Below are 13,804 nucleotides of genomic sequence, written 5' to 3'. Positions count from 1 at the left end.
GGGTTAGCCAGGAGAGCACGTGACTCTTGAGCTCAGGGTTGAGTTCGAGCCCCACATTGGGCATGGAGCCTACTTAAAAACAAAAACAAGCAAACAAAAATAGTTGAATGGTTAAACAAACTGTGGTATATCTGTGCCGTGGAATATAATTTAGCAATTAAAAAAAGAACAAATTACCGATACGTGCAACAATCTGGTTGAATCTCCAGAGAATTATGTTGAGTGAAAAAAGCAATCCTGCAAGGTTATATACTGTGTGACTCCATTTATATAACATTCTTGAAAGGACAAAATTATAGAGACGGAGAGCAGATTAGTGGTTAAAGAGGTTGTGGGGTGGGACAGAAGTGGGTGTGGCTATGAAAGGGTAACATGAGGGATCCTTGTGGTGATGGAAATGTTCTGTATTTTCACTGCATCTGTGTCAATATCCTGGTTGTGATATGGTGCTATAGTTTTGCAAAGTATTACCATTGGGGGAAATTGGGTAAAAGGTTACAGGACATCTCTGTGTTATTTCTTAACTGCATTTGAATCCATAATTATTTCAAAATAAAAGTTTAATTGAAAAAAAACTATCAGGGGGCGCCTGGGTGGCTCAGTGGGTTAAGCGTCTGCCTTCAGCTCAGGTCATGATCCCAGGGTCCTGGGATCGAGCTCCGCATTGGGCTCCCTGGTCAGTGGGGAGTCTGCTTCTCCCTCTCCGTCTGCCCCTCCCCCTATTCATGCTTTTTTTCTCTCTCTCTCTCTCAAATAAATAAATAAATAAAATCTTTTAAAAAAAGGAAAGAAAAAAAGTATCAGGAAGCAGCATAAAACCTCAGGGTGAAGGCATTGAATTTGCAGAAGGCTTTGTTAACAAAGTTGTATCCCCGGAGGGCGATTCCTACACAGAGGCAAAAATGGCCACTGCACCTGCGAGCTGACTTTGTCCCAGCTAAGCAAGCCTGGAGGAAAGAGGCTGTCTTCCTCAGCAGTACCAGCAGATTGTCCTCAGGGACTTGGGGTGGGGAGCAGTGGGGGGGCACACTGGTGGCTGAGGGTCCTCTGAGTTGTTTGCCCCAGGAATGAGGTCCAGGCAGGAGCACAGCGTTTGCTCACGGCTTCCTTTTCTCCTGCAGGCGCATGCTGATGTTTTACTCCGCCTCTTTGGTCCCTATCAGCCGTCGTGCTTATTCCGATCAGGTGAAGCCGGTGAGTGGCAGCCCAGCTACGGTGGTCACAGCCCTTCCCTAGGGGCCCCCAGCCCTGGGCCACCCTCAGAGCGGGACTTTAGTGCCTCTGGGATGCTCAGAGCCACTTTCTCACTCTCTCAACCGCCCCACTTCCACCATCAGATGAAGTTGGGGGTTAAGAGTTTAGACTGGGTTCTCTCAGTCCTGGTTTCAGTTCCAGCTCTACCACGGACTGACTACCTTGGGCATTTCGGAAATATCTGTTTCCTCACTTGTAATGTGGCGTAATGATCATACTTAACTGTGTGGAGTTACTGTGGGTATTAAATAAGAAAAATGTGTGCACAGTGCCTTGCATATGGTAAGAAATGATAAATACCTTGATGATGGGTGTCGTGATGATGAGGGTTGTAGATGAGGAACCTGAGGTCCAGAAGGGAGAAGTGACTTCCCCAGGTAACATTGTCATTAGGTGGCAGAATTTGGGTTAGAACCTCATCTCCTGATTCTGAGTCCCAAGCACTTTCCACTCTACTATGGTGCTTCTCTAATAGCTAGAGGCAGGTGGGGAGGGCCAGGACTGGCCCCCTCAGGAAACACTAATTGTTACTGCCCAGAGGAGGCTTGCTCACCATGCTCTTAGGATCCTGGGTTCCTAATGTGGGGTCTGACCTTCTAAAACAGGTTGGCAGCAAAGCCGTCCTGGTCACAGGCTGTGACTCGGGATTTGGGTTCTCCTTGGCCAAGCATCTGCATTCAAAAGGCTTCCTTGTGTTTGCTGGCTGCTTGATGAAGGTAAGAGATGGATCATCTTTGTCACCATTGTCCTTTACACATAGTTTCTGTTTTGTAGAGTTTTAAAAATTGTAGTAAAATACACATAACATAAAATTTACCTTAACCATTTTTTTTTTTTAAGAGAGAGGGAGAGGGAGTGTGGGGTGGGGAGGGACAGAGGGAGAGAGAGAGAATCTTGAGAAAGCTCTACACTCAGCGCAAGCCCGATGGCAGGCTCGATCTCATGACCCCGAGATCATGACCTGAGCCAAAATCAAGAGTCAGACGCTTAACCACCTGAGCCACCCAGGCACCCCTACCACCTTAACCATTTTTAAGTGTAACATTCACACTGTTATACAACCATTACTCCCATCCATCCCCATAACACTTTTCATCTTGTAAAACTGAAACTCTATACCCAATAACTGTGCATTTTCCCCTCTGTCCACCCAGTGGCAACCACCATTACAATTTCTGTCTTTATGAATTTGTCTATTCTAAGTACCTCATGTAAGTAGAATTTTATAGTATTTGTCTTTTTGTGACTGGCTTATTTCACTTGGCATAATGTCCTCAAAGTTTGTCCCTATTGTAGCATATTACAGAATGTTTCCTTTTTAAGGCTGAATAATATTCCATTACATGTATATATCACATTTTGCTTATCCATTCATCTGTCGTTGGACACTTGGGTTGCTTCCAGGTTTTAGCTATTGTGAATAAGGATGCTACGAACATGGGTGTACCAATATCTTTTTGAGACCCTGCTTTCAATTCTTCTCGGTATATACTCAGAAGTAGAATTGCTAGATCACATGATAATTCTGTTTTTAATTGAGGAACTGCCATAGTGTTTTCCACAGTGGCTGCACCATTTTACATTCTCACCAACAGTGCACAAGGGTTCCAATTTTTCCACATCCTCACCAATACTTTTTTTTTTTAACAGTGGCCATCTTAATGCTGTCAGGTAGTATCTCATTGTAGTTTTGATTTGCATTTCCCTAATGATTAGTGATATTGAGCATCTTTTCATGTGCTTATTGGCCATTCATATATCTTCTTTGGAGAAATGTCTATTCAAGTTCTTTGCCCAGTTTTAAACTGGATTGTTTGTTGTTATTGTTGTTGCTGAATTTTAGGGCTTATATATTCTGGGTATTAATTCCTTATCAAATATAAGATTTGCAGATATCTTCTCCCATTCTACAGGTTGCTTTTTTATTCAATGGGTAGTGTCTCTTGATGCACCAAATTTTAAAATTTTTATAAGGTCCAATTTGCCAATTTTTTTTTTTGTTCCCTGTGTCTTTGATGTCATATCCAAGAAATCATGGCCAAATGCAAAGTTGTGACGCTTTTGTCCTGTTTTCTTCTAAGCATTTTACTTTTGGGGGTCCTACACTTAGGCCCTTGATCCATTTGGAATTAATTTTTGTCTATGGTATTAGGTAAGGGTCCAACTTTTTTCTTTTGCATGTGGACACCCAGTTTTCCCAGCACCATTTGTTGAAAATACTGTCCTTTCCTCCCCATTGAATAGTCTTGGCACTCTTGTCAAAAATCATTTGACCATATATGTGAAGGTTTATTTCTGGGCTCGCTCTTCTATTCCATTGTTCCATGTGTCTGTCTTTATGCCAGTACTAGATGATTTTGATTAGTGTAGCTTTGTGGAAAGTTTTAAATCAGTAAATCTATATCATCCAGATTTGTTCTTCTTTTTCAAGATTGTTTTGGCTCTTTGGGGTCTCTTGAGATTTCCTATGAATTTTAGGATATGTTTTTCTGCAGAAAACATCATTAAGATTTTGACAGGTATGGGATTCAATCTGTAGATTGCTTTCAGTCGTATCTACGTTTTAACAATATTAAGTCTTCTGATCCATGAATGTGGGATGTGTTTCCATTTATTTCTGCCTTCTTTAATTTCTTTCAGAAATGTTTCATAGTTTCATTGTACAAATCTTTTACTTCCTTGGTTAAGTTGATTCCTAAGTATTTTATTCTTTTTGATAGAATAAAATAGAATTATTTTTGTAATTTTGTAATTTCCTTTTCAGGTTGTGCGTTGTTTGTGTACAAAAATGCAACTGATTTTTGTGTGTTGACTTGATATCCTGCTACTTTGCTGAATTCATTTATTAGTTCCAATAAGTTCTTGGGGGAATCTTTCGGGTTTTCTACATATAAGATCCTATCATCTGAAAACATAATTTTCCTTCTTCCTTTCCAATTTGGATGCCTTTCATCTCTTCAACAGACTCCAGAGTTCCAAAATAGTGCACTTGTCTAGGTGGGGAAAGTGATTCCTGCTGCTTCCTATTCCGCCATCTTCCCAGAATCCTACTTCAAGCTGAGTATTTAATCCCAGGACTACCCTGGACTTGGGCCAGCATTTGTAGTTGTTTTTTAATTGCTTTCCAAACAGCTGGTTCATCTGTTGCTTAAAACAGTCCATACCTTTTCTCTTCACTTCAGTCTCACTTGTTCTTCATAGCTTTGTTCATTCATTCATTCACTCATTCATTTGCCAAATGCTTATGATGTACCTGCCACTTTGATAGGTACTGTAGAAGAATATTACCTGGTCCCTGCATCTAGGGAGCTCACTGTCCAGTGGTGAAGGACAGTCATGCACAGATCCACCTGGAAGAGTTAGAGTGAAGAGGGTTCTCAGAGTTGTGTGGAGTGTTTAATGAGAGTGCGTAGAAGGAAGGGATTGATCCTGGCGTGACGGAGTTGACATTCGTTCTGGGTCATGGAGAATGAGTAATGCTGTCCCAGGTAGAGACTGAGGATCCTTTGTGATTCATCAAGTGGAATTTAGGGTGTCTGAGGGGAAGCACTGGGACATGAGGCTGCAAAAGGAATAGGGGATGGTTCTTCCAGTCTGGAGAGTTGTGCAACCTCAGCACAGTGCATCACTCAGAAATTTCCCTCCCTGGGGAAGCTGGGAAATATAGTTCATATTCTGAGACGTTATGTACTCTGCTTAAAATCAGGGGTTCTACTGCTATAGAAGAAGGGAAGAATGGGCGTTTAGGACAATTTGCTGTCTCTGCTCTGTAGATGAGATATTTTTCTTTATTTTGAAGGCAGTAAGAATCCAGAGAAGGAATTGTTTTTATACTAGATTTAATATCTGTAAAAATAATACCTGTTCAGTGTAAAAGTTTCAATAATATGAACAAACAAAAATAATAAAGTAATTTGCATTGCCACGGTTTGAACATATTTTCAGATCAGAGAGGGTTTATTTGTCCTTTTAATTTTTCTTCTTTTGAATCATGAAAGTAATACATATTTATAATAGATTCAAATCAGACAGAAGTGGATGATGTAAAAAAAGTAAAGTCTTTTTACTGCAGTCTCTTGCCCCAGAGTAACTAAAATATATGTGTGTACATTATTTATGACTTTTGCTAATATAATCAAAGCCACAGTGAATATTCTTACACATATCTTTGCTGGTTTTCATTAGTAATTCTTAGGAAAATTTTCTAGATTTGAAAATACTGGCTAGAAAGGTGTGCAGATTTTAGGTTTTATTCAAGTCTGTCAAACGGCTGCTCCCCAAAGCTATACCAATGCCCACTCCCTCTGACATGCATGCAAAAACTTGTTCCAAAACGGATTTGGGGGTGATGGGTGAGGCATGCTTGGAGTTGCGTTCTCTGCATAATGTGGACCTGCTTCAACAAGTCCTCGCAGGAGCTGTGATGCCACAGAACATTTCGTGCCTTTGAAGTTCCTTCTCCATGTTTCCAGCGCCTGTGCCATCCTGCTGGATTGTCCAGTGATGCAGGGACTATGTCCCGACTCCGTGGTGCAGAGCTGTGCGGAGGAGCCTTTGAGAGAGAGAGTCAGGGCCTTGGATTCTAGTCCCGTATCGGCCACTAGCCCAGGGACTAGGCAGACACCTCCCCTCCCCGAGCCCCTTTCTTATAATAAGGGCGTTGGACTGGGTGCTCTGACGTCCTCCCACGCCCACAGCCACGATCCTGACTTAGTGGCTGGTGTTCTCTTTAAAATACCAGACCAGGTGACTGCCGGATTGTGTCTGTCGGTGTTACTTGCTGACTGTTTTGGTGTCATGTGTAGACGTCTTTGCTGGTCCAAAGCTAGAGGAGGCAGAGGTCACTAGAGGTTTGAGTTACTGATGCCAATCAGAAAGCAGGCAGAGCCACTGACGACCTCAGATAAAGTCTTCCAGCCTGCTTCTGAGATGTTAAGCCGCGCGGTGGATTCTGGCTACATTGTACCCCAGATGTACTGGTCTTGCTTAGACTTACCCCTCCTCTTGTGCCTCAGGTCTCAGTGCGTTGGGCCAGCGCAAGGGCTTGGCTCCAGCAGATGTCTGTAATCTCCTGCATCATTAACTCCTCACTCTCTGCTGGATCATTTTGGTGTGTGCGCGCGCGCGCGCACACACACACACACACACACACACACACACACACACACACACACACGCTGACAACCTCCCATCCCGTGTGCACTACTAGCTCATTTCTCTGCACCCCCAGAGGGTTGTTTGTTCTAGATAGTTTCACCTATTTACTTCCCATTTTCCTTTCAACCCATATGGATTGGGCTTTGGGTCCCTCCCCTCTGTTTATTTGTTCTTTCATCCAACAAATATCTCTTGAGTACCTACAAGAGCCAACAATATTCTGCTTTGGAGATACAGCATATACTAATTCAATGAAAGGTTCTTGCCCTTGTGGAGCTTACATGGGGGAGGAAGGAGACACACAAGGAGATAGATAAATAAGTAGATTGCTTTCCTATGGGTTGTTGAAGCTATGGAGAAAAATAAAGCAGGAAAAGGAGATGGAGGGTGAATGTGGTAGAGGGGGTGTTGGGTTTTAAAGAGGAAAGAAAGGCCTTACCGAGAAAGTGACATTGGAAGGAGGTAAGGGGTTAGGGAGCAAGTCTTGCAGATAGAAGGGGTAAGAAGAGTCAGCCAAGCCAGAGCCCCAAGCAGGGCATGTGCCTTTGTGTCAGAGAACAGCAGGAGGCCTCTGTGGCTGCAGTGAGGGAGGGAGGGGGGAGAATGGAGTTCGGGGGCAGATCTTGCATCATAGAAGGGACAGATTGCCTCTCTCTGGGTGCAAGGGAAGGCTTGATATGCCAAGGTGGCATCTCATTGCCATCTGGAAGGACAAACAGGAGTTCCTTGTGGTGGGTGGTGATGGCATATTTAGTCTGAGGAAGCTGAAGCCCAGAGCTCTCATGGAGTAAGAGCAGACCAGCTGGGAAAAGAAGGCAGGGCCGGACCAGAGGGACACAGAGTGCCTCTGACATGGCTTTTATCGAGGACGTCAGCAGCCCCCATGTTGCCAGATCGATTGGCCACTTCTCAGACCATATCGTACTGAACTTATCACAGCTTTAACGAACAAACCACTCTTGCATGTTACCCTTTGTTTCGTGACTTTTGGACACCCCTCTCTTGGTTTTTCTTCCCCTCCCTTGCTAGCTGCTCTCACTGCTCATCCTGTGACTATTACAAGACCCCAGGTTTATTCCTCTTCACTGTTTCTTGTGTGTGTGAGAGATGCTCCCATTTCACATGCTGAGTGTCCTCATCCTGCCTTGAGGTGCCGGACCATCTAGCAGGACAGGCTGAGAGTCTATAAAACCTTGCTGCCAGGTTCAGTCTGTCACCTGCCTCAGTGTGGTAAGAAATGGAGGTGGAGAAGGTTGAGTTAGTTAACACTGGGTGTTAACTAATTGGAATTAAAAAAAAACAACTATTAGAGAGCTTACCATTTATGCCCTGGAGTCTGAGGCCACAGAATGGTGTGTTAATATTTACTGAAAGATATCTAGAGGCCCAAGAATGGGGCTGGAGTGGCTCATCTGGAAGCAGAACAGAGAGAGCTGCACCAGGAAAGGGCTGTCCTTCTGCCCGGGCCAGACACTCTTGCCTGGACCTGATGTGGACGAGGGGGAGAGCTCCTGGAGTCATTGTAAGGGTGCCCATCCAGTGACACTCCTAGGAACACCCATGTGGTCCCAGCTAGAGGGGTGCCTCCCTGAAGCCCGGGCTGAGGGAGAAGAGGCTAAGCTGGAGGTGTCCAGTGGAGGGATCTCTGCGGAACCCACAAAAGCAGCACAAGAAGGGAGGGCCAGCTCTCATGCACCTGCCATACCAGGTCACCAACAGCAGACAACAGGACCAGCCTCAGAAGACTACAGTGTTACCCCCTAATTTGCCAGCCCCTGGATCCAACCCTGGAAGGGTCAGAGATTAAGGAACAGGTGAGAAGGAGCTAGAAAATAGGGAGAAAGGCAGTCTTCACCCCTATCTGGCGTCCTGTGGGCTTCCCACACTCCCCTAGGTCTGGGTCAGGGCAGGCTTTAAATTGCATACAAGGTGGAGGGCTTGGGTTTTCAAACCAGGCTGGGCTTGAGTCAGTTGATTAGTAGACTGAACTGGACTCTTTAAGTCAAGCAAAGAGGCTCTCTATTATCTGAGAATGTGTGGAAACACTATAGGAAGTGCCTAAAATTTCATCCAGGGGTAGAAAAGAGAGCTCACAGATGAAATGTAAAGGGATAAGGAAAGAAGTGGGTTTATCAGTAAACCAGTTCCATAGGCACCAACACAGCAGGACTGAAAGCTTGTCCCCGAGCAGCAAGACAGATGAAGACGAGGACAGAAACCCTGGAGCCTGGGAGGCGGTGTGGCCTTGGACTGAGGACAGGTGGATCTGGAAGGGGACCGGCTGCTGTGTTCTGCAGCCCCTGGGCTGAGGGTAGTCAGGAAAGGTTTTCTCTGAACAGCTGAAGGCAAACTGTCAGTCTCTGTCCCCGCTGACGTGGCCGTCAGGAGCAGGATGTGGAGGCTGCTCAGAGTAATGAGGACTCCTGGGGAGATCTGTCGGGAAGGGAGGAGGTGGGTTTCTCTCCTGAGATCCTGAATGCTGAGCCTGAAGCTGTGAGCCGTGGGATGAACCCCCGGTTTCCTCTGAGGAAGGGTTCTTAGCTGCCACGTTGCCAAACTGAATTCCCGTGGGCCCCCTGAGCTGGGTGAAGAGCCTCCCCTGGGGACTTCGGGGGCCTGGGCTCCATGCTGGCCAGAGGCTCAAGGAGAGGTCTGGTGTGGAGTCCGAGAGTTGCTGAAAGGTGGTGGCAGGGTTCACAAAGGCCAGGAAGAGGACAGGATGCTCAGGTGCCTGTCCTCTTGGAAGTAGGCATCAGCACCCGCTCAGGGAGCCAGACCACCTGGGCTCTGCTCTGAGGGGCACTTGAGGGGGCACGACATGAAGACTGCATTCAAACAAGATAACGTGATTTCTTGGTGTCTGTGGGCACCAGCCCTTCCCTCCTCTGGACTGGAAGCTGTCGTCCCTGGGAGTTCTTTGCTGGCGGACCCTCTCGGGGAACTGCAGCAGGAGCTCTAGGCCTGTACATAGAACACCTGCCTGTTGTCCAGGAAGCTTGGCCCCTCCAGGGATTTCAGAGCCAAGCCTTGGACTAACCGAGCCTCACACCTGGCGGCTGTGCAGAGGCGACCCCGGGCATAGCTGGCGGGCCTGCTGTCAGGCGGGGCAGAGACTCAGAGGGCCACACGTGTTGCTTCTCTTCAGGACCACTGCGGACGCTCCCTGTAGAGGATGACTGTTTAGGAGTGGAAGAGATCTTGGGGGGCTGGGGATCAGCCTGACCTCCTGTCTGATGCCTGGGTTTTGTCCACACCACGTCCCCCACCCTGCCCCAGCCCCGACCTCCACCCTCACCGTCTGAACTCTTCCCGGGCAGTCTCGCCATCTCCGGACGATGAAAGTCACTCCTCATCTTGGGCTGAATTTGACTTCTTGGCCCTGCTTCTGTTTTGTGGGCGGCATGGGACCAGTGTGCTCCCTCGCTCTCATGTTCTCCCCAAGTCTCTCTCCAGAGTGATTACCTCCAGCACCTCGGGCCCCATTTGACAGAGTCCCATCACCATTCTCTCTTATGTCCCTCTGACATGGCATGATGCAAACGTCTCATCCTGGGGTCCTCCTGGTTCAGACCACTTAAACCAGGCTCAGCCTAATTCGCAGAGAACTTTTCACTGTGGACATATGCGGACATCCTTGTGCTTCCTACTCTTGGCCTTGCCGGGGAGGTTAGCTTCAGTACCACTGTATCTTGGCTGAGAGTAGGCATTTCCCTCTCACTTCAGCCCCTGGCAGCCCCTGCCGTCCTCCTGCTAGATGCCTTCCTGTTTCCTGCACCACTGAGAAAGTCACTTCCAATTACATTATAACTGATGGCGTTTGATTTTCACATCCATTGTAGCTCATCCCTAGGGTGGAAAAGATATGGGTCGTAGAATGGATGAAATACGGTCATAGAACCTGCCTCATGGTGTGCAGACTGATGAGAAATGCATGTCAAGTGCTTAGCACAGTGGGAAGCACCGTCAACACTCAGTAAATGCTGCTCGTTTTTATTCACGCCCTCCAGCAGCTCACCACTGTGTCCCGAGAAGACCCCCGCCCACCTCCCCAGCCTCCTGTGCAACCGCTTCCTTATGCCCCTGCTCTGCCTGCAGAGGCCTTACCTCTGCCTGAAATGTCCCATCCCCAGGGCCCCTCTGGTCCATGACCTTGGCTGTCACTGCTCCTGAAAGGCCTGCGCTGGCCGTGTCCCCTCCTGCAAGCTTTCATGCCGCAAATACTGCCCATATTGTTCACTTATGCATCCTCCCCCTTCCCAAAAACGTGCCTCCTTGAGAACAGGGGATGAGTTATTTATTTTTGTGTCTCCAAGTTCTTAGTACAGTGCTGGAACATAATGGAGGCCCAAGAAATGCTTGCTGAGTGAGTGACACTTTCTCGTGTTTAATAATACCTGGATTTACATAGCACTGTATAGTTTAACAGGTTTTTAATAAAGATGACTCCGTCGTTCTATTAACCTGAGCAGGTCAGGACAGGTGGCGATGTCCTTATTTCTAAGCTGGAAAAACTGGGCACCTGTTAAGGGTTGCACCTGAGGGCACAAAGCCTGGGTAGTGATGGGACTGGAATGAGAGCCTGCTCTGGCTTCTGACCACCTTGGTGGTGACAGGCCCGTGGCTTAGACCAGAGGTGACAAACTGGCAGCCCCCTAGTCACATGTGGCCTGTGGATGCGCTTTGGCCTACACCGTGTTTCTTTTTTAAATGTGAGTAAGTTGCCAACACTTAAAAAATTGGGAAATCCTAATTACTAGCTTAAACATCTGAGCATCTGGCAAGCCTGGGTTACACGCATAGCCACACGGACGGCAGCTAGCAGGGGGGAGAGGAAGCCTCGTGCTTCATTCCCAAGTCGTCCCCCCCCGCCTCCTCCCCCACCGGTGTCAGACGCCTGCATGCCTAGCCCTGATAGGTACTGACTTCGCAACCTGTGCTTAGAGAAAGCCTCCCGCCGATGAGGCCTTGGGGAATTGTGTGTGTGGCACTTGGGTTGGCTTGACCTGTCATCAGTCCTGGGGTCGAATAGAACCACCTGCCGCTTGAGCAGCCCCAGTGGGTCTCCAGAGACCCCGTCCTGCAGTTGTTAGTTGTTAGTAAGCCCCAGGCTTTGGCAAGGCCTGGGCCCTGGTCCTCCGACTGGAGGCAGGGTGGGAAGGAGGTGGTTGACCAGCAACTCTGTCCTCCCCAGGACAAAGGAGACGCTGGAGTCAAGGAGCTGGACAGCTTGAAGAGTGATCGACTGAGAACTGTCCAGCTCAATGTCTGCAAAAGTGAGGAGGTGGAGAAAGTGGTGGAGACCGTCCGCTCGAGCCTGGAGGACCCTGAGAAAGGTAGGGGGCCCATTGGGGCAGCAGGGTTAGTGCACCAGCCGTTCCGAGGGTACCTTTCCTAAACACTACCCCCCATTTGCCGGTATCCTGTCAAAAGGCCGCTTTCCCTGTTGTTGAAGCTCTTCTTGCACAGCGGGAGGAAGTGGGTTAAATTAAACACACGCATGCAATAAGGCAATGTGAAATAAAGCCAGAGGTGCTTTCAAAATCTCTAGGGGTGGTGAATAGATGAGCACGGGGGCAGGTCAGTTCAGACAATGCTCATCGAATGCCCACTCCGTGCCAAGTGTTGGGGACACAGAGATGGCCAAGACACAGTCCTTGTTCCCAGAGACCTCATGGTTCACTGGGGGGCTAACCCAGATGATCTCCACACCCCCTCTCAGGAAGCAGCACATGACAGAGGGACACAGCCCAGCCCTGGGTAGCGTGGGGAGCCCGTTAGTGAGAGCAGATCATGGCAGGGTGCAGGAAGGCCATTCCAGGAGTGGGGGAGAGAAGGAACAATGGTGGGAAGCACACAGGGTATGCTGGGGGACAAGTCCGTGGTCAACTCTGGTGGAGGTGGTGGGGGTTGACGGGTTGAGGAGGGAGGTCAGGCAGAGCCTGGGGTCCATGGCCGCTCTCCTGAGGGCACCAGGAGCCATGGTAGATTTCCCAAGGGGAATGACCTGTCAGTCTGGGGACTGGGGCAGCAGTGTGGAAGGTGGATTTAGAGGGAGAGCATGAGTGCAGGAGTACCCCTGAACAAGGGCAGCAGGTGTTGGGGATGAGGAGAGATCAGATCCGGGAAGACACGGCTGGCTGGACTTGGTGATGCATGCATGTGGGGGATGAGTGAGGGGCATGAGGCCTCTCCTGACACATGGTGCCCCCCCACTGGAGGAGCAGGGTGAGGGATGCGGAATGCCCATGGGATGCCCTGCGGGAATGTCTCGGTGGAGACCAGACGTCCAGGGCTGGAGGTGAGGGTAGAGTGGGGAAGATGCAAGGTGGGCCTCCTGGGAACGTGAGCAATCAGGGGCTGGAGAAGGGGAGAGGCAGTTGGCAGAGAGGTTGGGTACTGTGCCTCCAGAAGCCGAAGGAACAGAAAGTTTGAGGGCCAGTAGCCCACAGGGTCACATGCTGCAGAAAGTTCCAGTAACATAAGGACTTGGGTGTTCTCCCAGTTCAGCCCATGGAGGGACCTTGGTGGGAGGGGCTCTGTTCAACAGAGGGGAGGAGACCCCATTCAGGGAGCACACAGCCATGGTGCATTCTGGGCTACTTGCTTCCTCTCAGACGTTTACCTTTGAGCTTCCCGGCAGACCAGGCAGAGAGGGTTCTCTCCTCCCCACAGATGGACGGGGCAGCTCTCCTGAGTGGTGACTTCAGGCACTAGTAGGGAGGGGGGGAGGAGAGGGCACCACCGCGCCGGTGCTGGGCTCTGTTGAGCATTTAGGAGCCAGGCAGAGAGGCTGCCGTCTCCCAGCGGCTGCCTCAGAGCTCCTGTGCCGAGAAGCTGTTGCTCGGGCTGCCAGCCTGTCACTGACGTCCCCTTGTCAGCCCAGGGCCGCCCCCACCTCCAAAGCCGGCCATTCCCAGGTTGCTCTGCTCTCGGGGGAGAGGCCTGTGAGTTCCCTCACTCACTGGACATCTGTTTCGCAGGGCCAGGGCTCCCGTCCCATTACCGAAAGGCACGATGGGTCCCATGGGGTGCTTCCCAGCTCAGGAGGTACAGCCTGCCTCGGCCCTCCCGCCCGCCTTCAGCAACCAGGAGGCAGGCAAACAGCCGCAGTCGGTGCCATAAAGCCCCCTCGTGGCAGCCTGAGGGTCTGTGGTGATTTAAAATGCCCACGGAAGGAAACCGCCGCTGTAGACCCAAGCACAGAGTGGGGCTGCACCAGAGCTGGGGGCTGCTCGGGACCCTGTTCCCGGTCCCCTGCCGCCAGGACAGAACCACCTCCATTCCCTGTATTGGTCCGGCCAGTTCGCTTGAGTGGAACCACAAGGGGGAGGCGCTCACCCCCCTGCCCTGGGACTGAGCTCAAACCCTACTCCCACCCCGATGCATAAACTTT

The 13,804-nt window shown here is 49.3% G+C and overlaps 1 protein-coding gene across 4 annotated transcripts in view; it reads left to right on the top strand.

Moving 5' to 3' along the window:
* BDH1 (3-hydroxybutyrate dehydrogenase 1) overlaps nt 1–13,804 on the top strand; it is a 43,412-nt gene that overhangs the window by 23,303 nt on the left and 6,305 nt on the right. For all 4 annotated transcript variants that reach the window (XM_036080813.2, XM_036080812.2, XM_036080810.2 and 1 more), the window contains exons 3-5: nt 1,122–1,194; nt 1,860–1,970; nt 11,603–11,744. In XM_036080813.2, coding sequence (XP_035936706.1) covers nt 1,122–1,194; nt 1,860–1,970; nt 11,603–11,744 — 326 coding nt within the window. The remainder of the gene's footprint in view (nt 1–1,121; nt 1,195–1,859; nt 1,971–11,602; nt 11,745–13,804) is intronic.

This window comes from Halichoerus grypus, chromosome 1 (assembly GCF_964656455.1).
Source record: "Halichoerus grypus chromosome 1, mHalGry1.hap1.1, whole genome shotgun sequence".
NCBI lineage: Eukaryota > Metazoa > Chordata > Mammalia > Carnivora > Phocidae > Halichoerus > Halichoerus grypus.
The sequence above is the reverse complement of the archived record's forward strand: the minus strand, read 5'-3'. Positions and strand labels throughout refer to the sequence as shown.